Genomic DNA, 14,577 nt, shown 5'->3' with positions numbered 1-14,577 from the left:
CTTGCCTGTAGGATCATATTGGATTGATTTGATTATATTTCTTTTCAAAAAATAAATCAACTCTGGTAATTGAATTACCAGAACTTTTCGAAGTAAATTCACTCACTTGAAACTAAATAGGTCAAAGTTTGGGCGGAACAAGTTTGCCATCTACTGGAGAAAAATTGTTTTCCTGAATACTTAGTGTGTCTGTTGGACTGTGTAATTTAGTTAATTGAGTTAATTAGTATTTCAAACTCTAGAATTAGGTCTAAAAAATTTCCATTACAGATTTATTTTAGTTTTTTGTCAATAGTTTACATCGTCAGACAAATTTTAATCAGACAAAGATAACTTGTGACAATACAAAAAAAACTGTGTTTTAAATTACGATTTAAGAAAGGAACAAGGCATATCCAATCCAACCTGGCCCAGTGTGAAAACATTATTGCTTCTTAATAAATCATGCATGAATACCACTTGTAAAATCAAACAGTCACTTGACAAGAACCTTTTTGTCAACATGAAGCAGGGTAAAACATCTAAAAAAAAAAAAGAAGAAACGCATCATGCCCTGATCTAAAGAAATACAAGAACAGAAGGCAAAAAAAAAAAAAAAAAAAAAAGAAATCACTGATATTGGATAGTCTAGAAAGGGTTACAAGGCAATTTCTAAGGCTTTGTTACTAAGGTGAGCCACAGTGAGAATCATTTCATAGCTGACTTAAGTTTCTTCAGGAGTGCAACACTGTCCCATCCAGGTCACAGAAAAGCCCAGAATAACAGTCACAAGGGAGGAATTAGTTTTCCATGCAAGGCCAGGTTGAGTTGGAGGGCTTTTGTATAATTTGTTAGTTAAATTATAACTTAAAAACTGCTTTTTGTATTTACTAGTATTATTTTTTTTTCTAATATTTACGTTTGTTTCGCGATCTGAATTCATCAAAAGAAATGACTTGACAAGTGAGGATAGTCTTCTTAGAACAGGAGTCGCCCCCTAGTGTTTAAGTCGCGACAGGTCTGAGTATTTCTTGAACAAGAACCAGAACACATATCAGACATACTTTTTTTCTTCTTTTAAATAAACCAGCGGCTCAGTGTGACATACACAGCAACAAGGACTTTACAGATGATCTACCAGGAACAAAATGCCCTTCAAGTAATTTATTACATGATTGATACTGGCACAAAATGCTGTTCTTAAAATAAAACATTCTTTTCCTTTCGGTAAACTACCATGTTTAATATAACACTGAACCCTGTTTCTACAAACTCGACAAGTAATTGGTGATGAGAATATTTTACATACTGGAATAAAAGCATCTGATACATAAAATTCCCATTTAGGGTCAAAGACTTCCCCCTGAATTGTTAAAGTGCCTCAAATTCACATTTATTTATCACACATTCATCTGTCATGTCATCTCAAGTCTGTCCAGCTCAGAGAAAACCTGCTGCTCATCTCCCATCACTATTTACAAACTTCTCAAACCTTTTCTTTTTTTCTTACCTTTGGTCATTTTAAACCTCACGTGAATGCTCTCGGGTTTTAAGGGACGAAGAATTGAAAAAGTTTAACAAAAATGAAAACAATCTGAAGCTGAAAATGAATGTCTAGAGAGGTCAATGAAACTCTTGTTTCTACTAAGGACTGATGTCCTTTAGATGCTCAAAGAGACGTACAGAAAATAGAAAATAGTTTAGATTGAGAAAGATCAAGAATCTGTTAAGGCAGGATAGCGGGGCTTCGTCTCACTGGTTGCAGGCTCCACTTTGACGTACTTACGCAGGTATCTGATGGCAGACAGGGCACTCACATTTGCCAGGAGGACTAGAGAAAGGAGAAACCGAATGAGAGTCATGGCAATACTCACAGGAGATTGGAAATTTTCATCGTGGAGCTTGCTGTTGTGTATGTTTAAGAAATCACAACATAGCCTAAGAGTGATACTGAAAGTCCTTACAGTCTCTCCTAAGCTGTATATCTTTCCATTTAATGTCAGAATAAAAAAAAAACTTTAAGTTACAAAGCACTGTTTGCAAGCTCTCTCACTAAATTAAGGCTTATTGGTGCTTCACACAGTAGTAATACACCCACCGGCCTTCCAGGCATCACCAGCTTCAGGATTAGCAGTCTTCAGTACCCATGAAGCAAACGCAATACAAACCAAGCACAGATCCGACTGTTTCAGAGGCAGGAAGGGGGCATCTAACCCTGAAATAATAGGAATAATTTTAAATAAATGTACTATTTATGCACATGGGATTATAGAAAACTACTCATACAGCCAGGACAGGACATTGTTTTCAGCTGAGAAATTCATAAAACCTGCACTAATGTCACAAAGATGAAACTAAACTGTTCAGCCAAAGATATAATTTTTTCAAAACCATAAGAAAATGAATTAAAGGCAATTGCATTTTGAAAAAGTAGCTACCTACTCTAAGAGCAGGTACCTCAACTTCCCCTCTAAGCATAAATCTCTGCGCTCTTGGCAGCTTAGAGGAGACTCTCATTGAGTGAAGTCGAGTTATCACGTAGGACCATGCCTCTTGGCTCTAGCTTGGCGTTCTCTCAGTGTCATCTGACAGCTGGGGAAAGAGAATCTGACCTGGTCTCAAATGTTAGGGTAGAGCGGGTGACATTTCTACACCACAACCGCCAACATGTGAGACAAACAAAGAGAGACGGACTGAAAAGGTCAGATGAGTTACTATTGTGTTGTCCAGAAGACGGAACTAAATTTGATTCGGCTTAGGTTGCATGTACTCATAAACAGTTCTGGTGAGAAGTTTACAAACACTTCTCAGTGGCAATAATGGAGCATTAATTTCTTGCCCTTTGATGATATATTAAAACTGTTCTCTTTCCAGACCTGTTGACCTGTTGGAAAAACTCAACTGTGACCAGGTTGTAACCATACAATTATTATTTTTTGGGACCTAGATCAGGGCTTTGAGAAGGCCAGTCCAAACCGTTCACTCTGTTTCTGATGAGCCACTTTATAACTAATCTGGGTGTATGATTAGGGTCTTTCACCATTGGGATGACCCTGTTGACAAACTTCAATTTCCTGACTGATGTACTGAGATGCTGCTTCAAAGTTTCCACACATTATTCTTTCCTAAGGATCCCTTCTATTGCACGAAATGCACCTGTCCATCCTACAGCAAAACAGCCCTGTCTCATGACGCTGCCACCGCCTTACTTCACATTTGGGATGGTGTTCTCAAGTTACAAGCTTTTCTCTCCAAAAACTATGATTATTATGGCCAAAAACTTCAAATAAAAATGTCTCTCTGTTGTTATTTTGCCATATATCCAATAGGAATAAACAAAGTAATCCTAATTGAGCTAAAATGAGGAATATTTACTATATTTACCTCTTAACAAAAAATGTTAAGAGGTTTTAATTATTATTTTTTTGAACGTTAATATCAGGCTAAACTGTAAATTTAACTTCGTAGTCTTATTACTGGATTCAAAATCATCCCTAAGTGTATCTTTGTAATGGTACTAAGGAGTCCCTTCAGCCTAGAACAAATGTAAAAGGATATAATAAGCTTCCTCTTATATTAATTTTCTGTTACTGTTATTTCAATGTGTGTGTTTTGACCTGCTCAACAAATAAGCCATAATGTGCCCTAAAAACAATTTTTAATCATCCAATTTGTCCGTTAGGTTCGTTTGGTTACCTTGCTAAGCTTCGTTATCTATTAAACATATTGGTTTGAATAATCATGTTGTGCCCCCTAGGCTATACTTTTGACCCCATAACCCTTCTTATCAAAATAAAGGAGGACATTGGTGCTGTTGCTCCCTAACCTAGGGTGCAGCATTTAAGTCTTGAGGCTCCTGTTCTTTTTGTTTAATGTGTACCTTGGCAATTGAACTTCCTGTCACCTCAGGAAATATGTTTTTGAGGTCGAGGGTCCAACACACGTAGACGTTGTTTGCAATAAAGTCATTTATGAAGTACTATTATGCAATTACAACAAATGGGTTTGTGGCAACCCTAGCTATAAGAGCCTAATAAGTTTTTTTCCTTTTGTTTACTGTGTGCACTGTATATAATTTAGCTTACTTGGATCAGAAACAGTCACCTCCAACCCCTCGTATCGGCATGGCTGCAGTGCGAGCTGTCTGGAGATCCTTTCCTCCAGGTGGTACAGCAGTGGGTCGGGGAACATCACATCTGGGCTGCCCAGCGTGTTGACAGGAAAACCAATCTTCTGAAACTGATGACTGGAGCTCTGCCTCATGGGCACAAGCAAGTCTGTCCCCTCATCCTGGGCTGCAGGAGCTGTGAAGCTAACCTTCCTGAAGGAGAGTGAACTCAGAGAGAAGAGATTCTCTGTGATGTCGCTCTCTGTGAAGAAATTCTCATACACATCTGTGGTAATCTGCCTGGAATTGAGTTTACGGCTGAACCTGGTCACCACCTTCACTGGGCGGTAGCTTTCCTCTTCGTCAGATTCCCCAGATGAATCGTCAGATGAGGAGGATGCAAAGAAGTGTTCATAGGCCTCTGGGAACTGGAAGTTTCTGCAACTTGAGCGAGAGTACGAGAATATAGGAACTGGCTTGCCTTTGTTTTTCTCTGCTGCTGTTAAGAGAGGGGAGAAGAAGCTCTCGTTGTCAAACTCTGAAAAGAAATGATCATAAGTTTCAGGGACAGAATTTCCACTGGTGTAGTGTGTGGTTGTATCTTCTCTTGCTGGCTGGCTGGAAATTGACTGTTTTTCTCCAAAGAAGTACTGAAATATGTCTGTGAACGAGATCCTGTAGGTGTTTGTAGAGGACGAAGGTAACGTTCTGTCTTTCTTTGATGTGCCACTCTCAGCGAAAAAGGTCAGGTTTTCTGTTTTTTGTTCTTCTAAGACTTGTAATCCATCGGCTTTGCATGTGTGGCTATACAAATCTGATTCCAAGGCTGCCAAATTGTGCACACTGACTGTTTTCGATATCTTTTTAAGGCATTTCTGAGGCCTCTCAGTGAGCACGGGTTGGGAATCAGTCTCACATTCCAACATCATGCTCTCTGGACCTGAATCTGGATTTTGACTGACTAGCACAGGATCACTCTGCCAGGTAACAGATCGTGAAGATGAGGAAACAACCTCACGGACCTCTTTGGTGGCTTCTTCTGGATTGGGCTCATCCTCTTCAGTAAAAATGCCTGAATCAACCACTGTTTCCTCGCTTTCTGTTACAGCTGGAAGTAAATCGTGTAGAACAGGTTTATCTGCATTTCGTAAGCCCAATATGTCGTTTATCGTCAGGTTCTCCATCTCCCTCCAGAATGACGACATTGCAAACACAGAATTCGGCATCCTGCCAGGTTCATCCACATCTTTGGATGCAGGGACGACTTCCTTCTCTTTACACGCAAAGTCAGACTTTGATTCTTCTTGGCTTTTGGATCCATAAAATGTACAGTTTGCTTCCTGATCAGCCAAGAGGTTTGGCTGCTCTTTTTTTTCTTGAACAGATTCATGCTCATTAACAGCTGAACAAAAAACTGAAAACTTGTTTTCACTGGAAAGTGAAAGGGCTGGTTCAGAGTCCAGAGTGGGGCGACACGACAAGTGTGTGATATCAGGAGGAGTTGTTTGTAAGTTTTCATTTTGGGACGCTTCAGTATCTGTCTGAATGTCCCTCGTTGAGTTTGAAATTGGTGACATTTGTACATTTTTGTGTTTCTCTGAGAAAATATTTGATGTTAGAACCTCTAAAGAATCTATTTGTTGTTCTATAGCTAAACCAGAAACACTTCCAGATAAGTAGCTTTCGTTAGCTGACTTATTAATGTGCTCTGATGTTAGATAAGTACTGATTACTTCATCCAAAGACTCATCTTGGAATGCCCCTGGCTCAGAAGTGATCCCTCCAGTTGTGTGCACAGAAAAGGGAGTCTCTTCCAGTGTAGTGCCATTTTGATTTGTGTTCTGACCATCACTTTCCAGCTGTTCTTGACTTTCAAAGTCACTTTGACACACCGTGCGTTTCTCCAGACCAGAATTTCCAGCCTCCGCCGCCAGGGCAGACTTAGCAGTGGATAGGTTGCCGTTTTGGATGACTTCCATGGCAGGAGCACATGGCTCTGCACACGGTAAACGGCTGACCGATTTGACCTCTGCTGTTGAATGTTTTGCATGTTGTTCATTTCTACAGTCACTGGCTGACACATTTCTTTCATCAGATGGAGGAAGATTGGCAGATTTCACTTCCTGCCTCTGACCCTTTGACTTTTCTGTTTCCACTTTAGCAGCTGAAACTGGCAAGAAGGGATGATTTCCAATCAAACCGGGGGCTTCTGTAACCTGAAACTCACCATTTGGTTTTGAATTTGCTGCATCATTAGTAGTGTCATCACTTTGACTCAGAGGGGGTTTGGGTGTGTGGTTGGTTAAATAATTGCTGCCTGTGCATGCTTTCTGTTGGAGTGACTGGTACTGATTGTCACTTGGGGAAACAGAGAGGGAGAGCTCAATTTTTATCTCCTGAGCAGAGAAATTCTCTGGGAACTTGATGGTGGCGGGATTCGGAGTGAGAACATACGTGAGATTTTTATGTTCTTTTAAATCGAGTGTCTCCGTCGATAGAAACAGACGTCTTCCTTCTTTTACTGTCAAATGGTCCTCCTTTGAGTGCCTCTCACACGGATGTCCACCTTCACCTGCCTCCAGACTGAGTCGTCTCTTCCGTCTCCTCTTCCTCCTCAAGGAGACTAACTGGGACCCCTCAGGAGACGATATCTTGTCTTTTCTGTAGCTCCACTTTGTGCAGAAACTTTCCGGACTTGTCAACGTATCTTGCTTGACGTCGTCCATGCTTCTCCACATTTCCAATCTGCAGGGCTGAGCTCTTGAGTCTGAGCCAGCGACGCTCTCTGTTGAGTCATGGAGCGGATCGCGCCCCGCTACCTCATCGACCACACTGTCTGTGAAGTCGCCCTCTGTTATGTATAACTCTGTTTCAGGTGATTTGCAAAAGCTCGGTGGGGAGGTGCTGCAGGTTTCAGGTTCTGAGAAAAAGTTGGACTCGGCTGTATCTGTTTTCATTGTGTTGATGTTCCAGATGGGGTCAACAAGCCTCTGGCTCTCTTTGTCAAATGCTTTTTCCACTCCATCAGGCAGCGTGCTCCACTTAGTGCTGTCTTTTGGCAGAGCGCTTCCACTGACTTGGTGCTTCCCTTGATTTGCCTCTCTGTTGTTTCCAGCTCTCTCTTGGTCTGGCTCGGTCTCATTTAGACCTTTAAGCCTCTCAAGAAATATGTTGACAGACTGCAGGTGTATGTCCTCCTCACTGCCAGAGAGGACACTGTCAAATCCGCCGCTCTCTTTTGTCTCAAAGCGTCGCGCCACAGGAGGAGAGTCACCGCGCTTTAGGGGGCTGTCCACTGGGTGGCTGTTTACTGGGGAGCCCAGCGTTGGGTAAACTCGTCGAGCTCTCTGGGTGAGAAGAGTGTCATCAAAATCACTCATCCCCGAGTCATCCACATGTGCTATTGAAGGAGGAAGTAGGTCGCACTCCTCACACTCCGCAAAGAAGCACTCCCAGTCTCGGTCGCTGATCTCCAAGCTGTACTCAAAGTCATCCATCTGGCTCTGGGCTCAACAGAACCTGTGATGTAAAAGCATATTTGTTACTTTAAGATGATTTCGACATTTCTAGATGTACAATTGATACATATGTTTTAAAGCTGAAGTAGGTGACTTTTATTAAAAAATAGGTTTTTTTTACATATTTGTTAAAACTGTCACCTTGTTGTGACAGTAAAATATGATGCAGATAATTTCCTCCTTCTCCCTGTAGTCTTACTGCCACCTGCAGAAGCATACAGCCTGGTCAGAGACAGCCAATCAGATCCAGGAGGAGGGTCTTAGCGCTGTCAATCATGCTTGTGTATGCGATGTACACACCATCTTCCTTGTTCGTTGCTACGCTACAGCTCCTTCCGCACAACGGAGCCTGTCGTAAATGTGTAGGCTAATTGGCATGGCCAAAGATGACAGCAGACAAACACTTTTTTCTGTTTGCCATTAGCATATTTATTTGTAGGTACATGAGTGTGATTGACAGCCATAAAACCCTCCTCCTGGCTCTGATCAATTGTTTCTGACTGAACCATGTGTTTCTTCAGTTGACAGTAGGAACACAAGAGCAATTATCTGTTTCATGTTCTACTGTGACAACATAATGAAAGTTTTATGAAATGTGTCATAAACATATTTTTTATAAAAGCTACATACTGCAGTTGTAACAAACACACTGCAAGTTTTTAAGTTCCAGTGCAAAGAAAATACTTTCATATTTTCAGCCTGAAGACAGAACAAGAAATGATCTGGACCCTTTCCTGAAAAACATTTTCATATGTGACAGTAAACATCACTGACTTCAATTTATTAAAAATACAAAAGACTTTACAAACACTAAGTGTACTATACTTACTACAGACACAAGGAGGGCAAGTCAAAGGTGGGAACCATTGGAAGTCTGTCTTTCTACAGTTTGAAGATCTTTTTATGAGTGGAAAACATTTAAGAAAGAATCTAATAAGCAGTGATTGATGATTTGGACTTGTCTTAGATATGTGGGTTTATTTTTTTTAAAACAAATTATCTTTTAAAATGTAAAATGAATAAACCTACTAAAACAAAATAGATTTATTTTTTCAAAATATTTTAGCGTAGGGCTATGCTGCAGCAGTAACAGATGAAATCATTTTTACGTTTCTTTTACACATGTTTACAAAATGTGCTGATAAATATGCAGGTTAGTTCAGTTTCAATTAAGACATTTAGTAATATACATAGAATTTTTTATGGTAGTTTTTATTATCATTGTTATTATCATGTAGAAAGTAATTACTTTCTCTATTAGCGTTAAACTTGAATGTGACAAGGTTAACTAAACTGGTACACTAATACAGCCAGCAATAAAAAAAAAACCAATCATATTATTTTATCTGAGTAGAATTTTGAAGCTTTTGCTAATCATGCAAATAACATACTCAGAAATGTATCCTCTTTCAATGAGATTTATATAAATGAAAGTGTTATGAAAACAGGAAGTCCTTTTATACTTTTATTTTGGTTATTGAACACATACATTTCCACATGTTCCTACCTGTCCTGCTTCAGCTGTGACTTCAGTCCACACAGTTCAGAGGTGCAGGTAGACCCTGCAGAGCCAAGTCATTTTCTCTCTGGTGGGCGTCTCCTCAGCAGCAGCAAGCAGTGCAGCAAGCCCCATGATTTGTTAAAAATAGAGCGGTGCTTTAGATCACGTAATACACACAGTGTTCTTACAGGCAGCTGTGTCTGACAGAGGTATAACATTTCAGAACTTTAAATAGATTTTCCACTGGTAACGCATGTGGTTTTGAATGTAATTTTAGTGTGCTGACTTGTTGCTGACCTCCGAAATCCTATGCTAATTCATTTTGGGAGATTTTTTATTTTTTTTTATCACTTGCGCGCTATGATTCCTCATCGAAAGAGTTAAAATCCAGCAGAGGGAGCAATAGCCTGTCAGTAACTGTAGAGCTGCAGGATCATGTGAAAGTGTGTGTCAGTCAGCTGGTAACAACGTGACGTGATGGTTGCAGAGTCGATTCAAGCCTTTCCCTCCTAATGTTTCCAGATACAACCTGGGAATAAGAGAAAAGGAATGGCGGATTTGTTATAGCACAGGCAGAATGCACGTCAGAATTAAGGTTTACATTGTTTATTCATCTTATTAAATTGTCAAATTAAGGCTTTACTTCTGAATGATATATGGTGAGAGGTCAAATTCATCACTTAAAGGACAATGTTACATGTCATCACATTGTTAGGTGTAATGTAGTCGTGCAATGGTGTTTATATTCAAAGACATTTGCTTCAGTCTGGCCTCTTTCCAACATTTTTGTGTTTTCTTAATCGCATAATGTTGATTTTGTTGATTTATTTGTTCATCAGATTTGAAGAAAGTTTATATTTGCATAGCTCAAATGCATTTTTGTATTTAATTTTAACGGCTTTCTTAATATTTGTTGCTTTAAGGCAGTTTTTAATAATAACACAGACTTCATCATAAATAAGACATTATTTTACATGTGTTGTTTTTGGACTGTATGGTCGAACGGTTAACAGCATTGTTGCCTTACAAGAAAAATGCCCTTAATAATGACTCAGCCGTGTTTGTTCTGTGCGTATTAATTGTTAAAAGATTTTGAAAACCAGCACATCATGACTCAATTTGAAGAAATGTTTAGAACAGATGGAGAATAAATCAATTCTCCCCAGATAGGTGGTCCAAAATTCGTTGCCAGTTATCACAAACATTTGACAGCTAATGTTGCAAAAGGCGGTGCAATCAGCTTTTACTTTTGTACATGAGGTCGGACAGCTTTTTCCTTTAATTGATAAAACCATCACTGTGGGAAATGAGGGAGACTCTCAGTCTGATATGCTAACTTAGAAACTTCCTGATGACACATCAAAAACCCAAAAGGATAATAGAGAAAACAACTAAAATAAAGATTAAGAAACATTGTTTTTAATAAAGTTATGTCCTTGGTTGAGAGTATCTCCAGCTCATTATGTGAGTACATGAATCATGTTTATGAGATGTATGAATCGTTAGATTTAAGCTCATAAATAACTTAGTGAGTCGAGGCTGAAATGTCAGGGTTATTTCTCTGAGGAGGACGAGAGCCTTTGTTTACAGTCATCAGAGAGACACAAAGACGGCACTAATTCAGTTCTGATCTTATTGTGAGCTGTTAAGCTGCTGTTACCAGATGTATTATTCTCCTTAACTATTGTTAAACGTGTTGAATGATGCGAATGGATTACAGCTGATTATTTAAAAATTAACACATGACAGTTAATTCACTGTAACTTCACTCTTAGTTAAATCAGTCTTATTATTGCCACTCTGCTGCTGGTCAGGCTTCATGTTGAAGCGTTGAAATTATTTCTTTTTTTTTGTTTGTTTGCTTTTTAGGTTGAAACTACTACCCATTCTGGCTGATTTTATTCACTTTAGTTATTTACGAGGAAACAGGCCCTCTAATTAGTAGAGCCACTGCTGGGCTGCCTGCCCAGGAGGGTATTTCCATTTATCAACACTGATAAAAAGGGACAAGCCAGAGCCTGTGTGTGTGGCCACTGCACCTGGGGCGGTGGGCTGCCTTGACATGGGTGTGATTCTGTCTCCATCAACAGGATTAGACTCTTATGAGTGAGTAAAGATTAGGATCTGTTCTGGCTTTTTTACAACGCTGCTAATGTGACAGAATTTCAGCCCGATTGTTTACCATGTCAGGGACAGTAATTGAGCAGCAAACAAGAACCAGCAAACAGGGGGATTCAGCAGCGGCTCGCCGACGCAGTGTTTAAACAGAAAGGAGTTTGTACGGGGGTCCTGTTACCAAGCATCCTCTGTTGGTGGCATCTGCTGCATGAAACTGGCCAGCAAAGTCTTCATTAGAGAAAATAATCAAATTTCAAAGATTTGGGCTCTGAATCTTTGGTGGTAAAGATAAAAAACACAACAGAAATGCAGATGGAGACGACAGTTTCTAGACAAATTACTGATATATGAAGCTTTCATTGCAGTTGCTTAGTTTGGCAGAAAAAGCATAGAAAAAAACCTTGAAATACTCTGATTTATCAAAGGAGAAAAATCATGTTAAACGCACTTATTTGCATCTATGCTGAAAGGAATAGTCTTTTCCTTTCTCAAAGTTAGATCATACAGACAATCCACTTACATAATGTCTCAAGATTGTCCAGAATCTGGGGTTCTCTTTCCTGCTGTGTTCTGCCTACAGGTTTTCAATAGGATTTAGATCTGCAGACTGTTGACATGCTGCAAAAGCACAAAATATTACCAAGCATTTTTGTCTAGTTTCTAGTGTAAATATCTACCTACACTTGAAATAAGATCAGACTAGCTGGCACGGAAATGCTCTGCAAGATAAGTCAATAATTCTTGAATATTGATAAAATAATTACCTTTTCCACTGTCCAATCTTCTTTCATAACAAGACATTTTCCCCGTGTTATCAGTGAAAACATTTCAAGGGGGACTAGAACTTTTTAAAATCAATATTCAGGAGTTGTCGGCTCTAAACAAGTTTCCACATCTTGTAGAAAAGCTCTTAGTAAGCTAATTTTACCTTATTTCAAGTCTATGTAGAGATTTACACTAGAAACTAAAAATACTTGGTAAGATTTTGTGTTTTTGCAGTGAATTCAGTGATGGTAAATTATACCAGATTGCATTGAAAGCCTCTTAGTTTTCAGTATTTACATTTCTTTGCTAGGTATTTAGTTGATTTTAGTCATTTTATTTTACTCGAGCATGCAGGAAGGCAGTGTGTGGCAGGAACTGTTACCTAATAATGCTAATCCAGAAGCAAGTGTTTGTTGAGAGTTTTTTGATTAGCACTGCAGTACATAACACTCAGCACAAGATGGCGACACTCAACCACTAACTGAGAGGCTTACTACAGGTTAAATAGCGCCTATTAGCCACAGAACAATCCTTAATATGATTATTCAAACTTTGATTTTGTTGTATTTGTCCCAGCATCAAATTCATCGACTAACAGTGATATGCCATCAATGATGGACTTTATACCAACTATAATTCTAGGTTTTTAGCAAGTAGTACAAACATAAAACGCTTCATGTCAAACTGGAAATGAAATCGAGGATTATTAGTTGCACAATTTGCATAACTGTAACTCTTTGTGTTATTGCTGTAAACACAGAAACCTAGAGATGTATTTATGCAATGGAAAGTTCGAAATGAATGTGTGCAGCTTGACAATCACCGGGGGGATTTACTTGGAGGAGCTTGAGAAGCAGGAGTTTGACAAACACACAGCGGCTGTCACATGTTCACAACACATTGTTGTGGAAGTTTAATGTAAGGAAGTTTAGTCACTTCTAGAAACATGACAAACTGGCTGTGGGTATGCATGTTACAAGCAGAAAGGGCACAGAACCTCGTCAGCGGGCCATGCACCTATCAGGAATCGGGGTTAGTCATTTCTGTAGACCTCAGACAAGTCGAAGAAACTTCTATCTCACAACAGATGGAAAAGCATCCGCTGTTTTCTCCTCACCAGCTAAACTTCATCTGCTTTCATCTGGATGGGGGGCAAAAAGAGACGCATCGCTCACAATGTTTCATAAGTTACTTTATTAACTTGTAAGGTCTTACACTTACACAGCCACTACCTTGTTCATGTTTTGTCATTTAATTGATCAGAATTTCGTTTCCTTTTCTGGGGAAAACTATGTGAATAAAGTGCTTTAAACATACTTTTCATTAAGTTGACATTTGTGCATTGAAATGTTTTTATTGGTCTAATGTAATATAACAATTTTATTTACTTTGTTTTCATTAGTTGTAAGCAGAAAATCGTCATTGTTAGAAATAAAAGCGTGAAAACATCAGTCTGTGTGAATAATCTATAAAAAGAATTTCACAAAGTGAGCTGAATAACTGAAAAAATTGAAGTTTGTCAATTATATTCCAATTTGTTGATTATGTCTCTATCAGTGTCCGTCCACATACACTTATGTGCCACTTGCCTCAATAAAATGCATCAAAGTTTGTGGTTATAATGTGATAAATATAAAAAAGTTCAAAATGTATGAACACTTTTGCAAGGTGCTGTATTTGTGGATGAATTAGCAAATCTTAAGTTTTAAATAATAGCATAAGTATAACCACCTCAATAAAACAAATCATTTTTTACGTGGCACTATTTTTTTAAATGAAGCAGTTACTTCCTAGAGGCTTCAGGTGAGAATTAAAATCAAAGTAAATAGAATCAGCATTAAATTAGGACACCAATGTAAAAATATTTCATGTTTGTCCATCACTTTTCTGTTCACAGACAGACACCACTTCTTATTTCCCAGTTCTGTTTACGGTTTATATTTAACAATGAAATATTTTTTTTTTTACATTAAAAGACATTTGAATTAGCATACGCTTTTATTTCTGCACTCTTCCTGACACATCTGATACTTGGGGGTTTTTATTGAATTTCTTTTAATATAGTCCTTTTCATACTTGCTCAACTTTTTTGGCCAGTTGCAGCTCCTCTGTGTTTGATCAGATGTTTGTGGATTGGTGGGGTCTTCGCCAGGTCCTTTTCTTTTCAAAAACGTGTCCATGTTAACATGTTTGCCTGCTATCTGTTTAGCACTATTTTCACGAAGCTAATGTCGGCGCAAGGGTAGTCAGGTTTGTTTACCAGTGCGTCATGGTCATGGCTTTGCCAACCAATTAGAAAGAGATGCGTTATTTAAAAATATTATTTGTAAGCTTCATGTGAATGATTTTCATAATGCAGTTATACCCAGACAGGAATATTTTAATTATTTTGATTCAATAAAATTATTTCATGTATAACTTCTATTTTTTTTCTCCATCTTCCCGCGGCCCCCCTGGCGCCCCCTTGCGGCCCCACTTTGAAAACCACTGTGGTAGCGGGCTTCGTCTCCGTGAAACCGCGGCGGAAATCCCCTTCCGTGCACCGCCAACTTGCCTGGGCCCATAACCTGTTGGTTCTTCTGCAGCGG

At 39.0% G+C, this 14,577-nt stretch overlaps 1 protein-coding gene across 1 annotated transcript; it reads right to left on the bottom strand.

Moving 5' to 3' along the window:
* Nucleotides 1-281: 281 nt before the first annotated feature.
* Nucleotides 282-9,240, bottom strand: perm1a (PPARGC1 and ESRR induced regulator, muscle 1a). Its single transcript, XM_028014551.1, has 4 exons — nucleotides 9,113-9,240; nucleotides 4,065-7,606; nucleotides 2,078-2,194; nucleotides 282-1,810 (listed from the first exon to the last, which is right to left on the bottom strand). The coding sequence occupies exons 2-4, from the start codon at nucleotides 7,582-7,584 to the stop codon at nucleotides 1,695-1,697; spliced, it is 3,753 nt and encodes a 1,250-aa protein (XP_027870352.1). The 5' UTR covers nucleotides 7,585-7,606; nucleotides 9,113-9,240; the 3' UTR covers nucleotides 282-1,694.
* Between the last annotated feature and the right edge of the window lie 5,337 nt (nucleotides 9,241-14,577).

The sequence above is a fragment of the Xiphophorus couchianus genome, chromosome 1, assembly GCF_001444195.1.
Source record: "Xiphophorus couchianus chromosome 1, X_couchianus-1.0, whole genome shotgun sequence".
Lineage (NCBI taxonomy): Eukaryota > Metazoa > Chordata > Actinopteri > Cyprinodontiformes > Poeciliidae > Xiphophorus > Xiphophorus couchianus.
Note: the sequence above shows the minus strand (reverse complement) of the source record. Positions and strands in the feature narration are given on the sequence as shown.

What these genes read in the sequence shown, in the direction of transcription:
- perm1a (XM_028014551.1), bottom strand. Translation starts at nt 7,584, where the DNA reads ATGGATGACTTTGAGTACAGCTTGGAGATCAGCGACCGAGACTGGGAG. An exon ending in GGTGACTGTTTCTGATCCAA is followed by an intron (nt 2,195 to 4,064) that starts GTAAGCTAAATT and finishes CTATTATTTCAG; the next exon opens with GGTTAGATGCCCCCTTCCTG. An exon ending in TGGTGATGCCTGGAAGGCCG is followed by an intron (nt 1,811 to 2,077) that starts GTGGGTGTATTA and finishes TCCTTTCTCTAG; the next exon opens with TCCTCCTGGCAAATGTGAGT.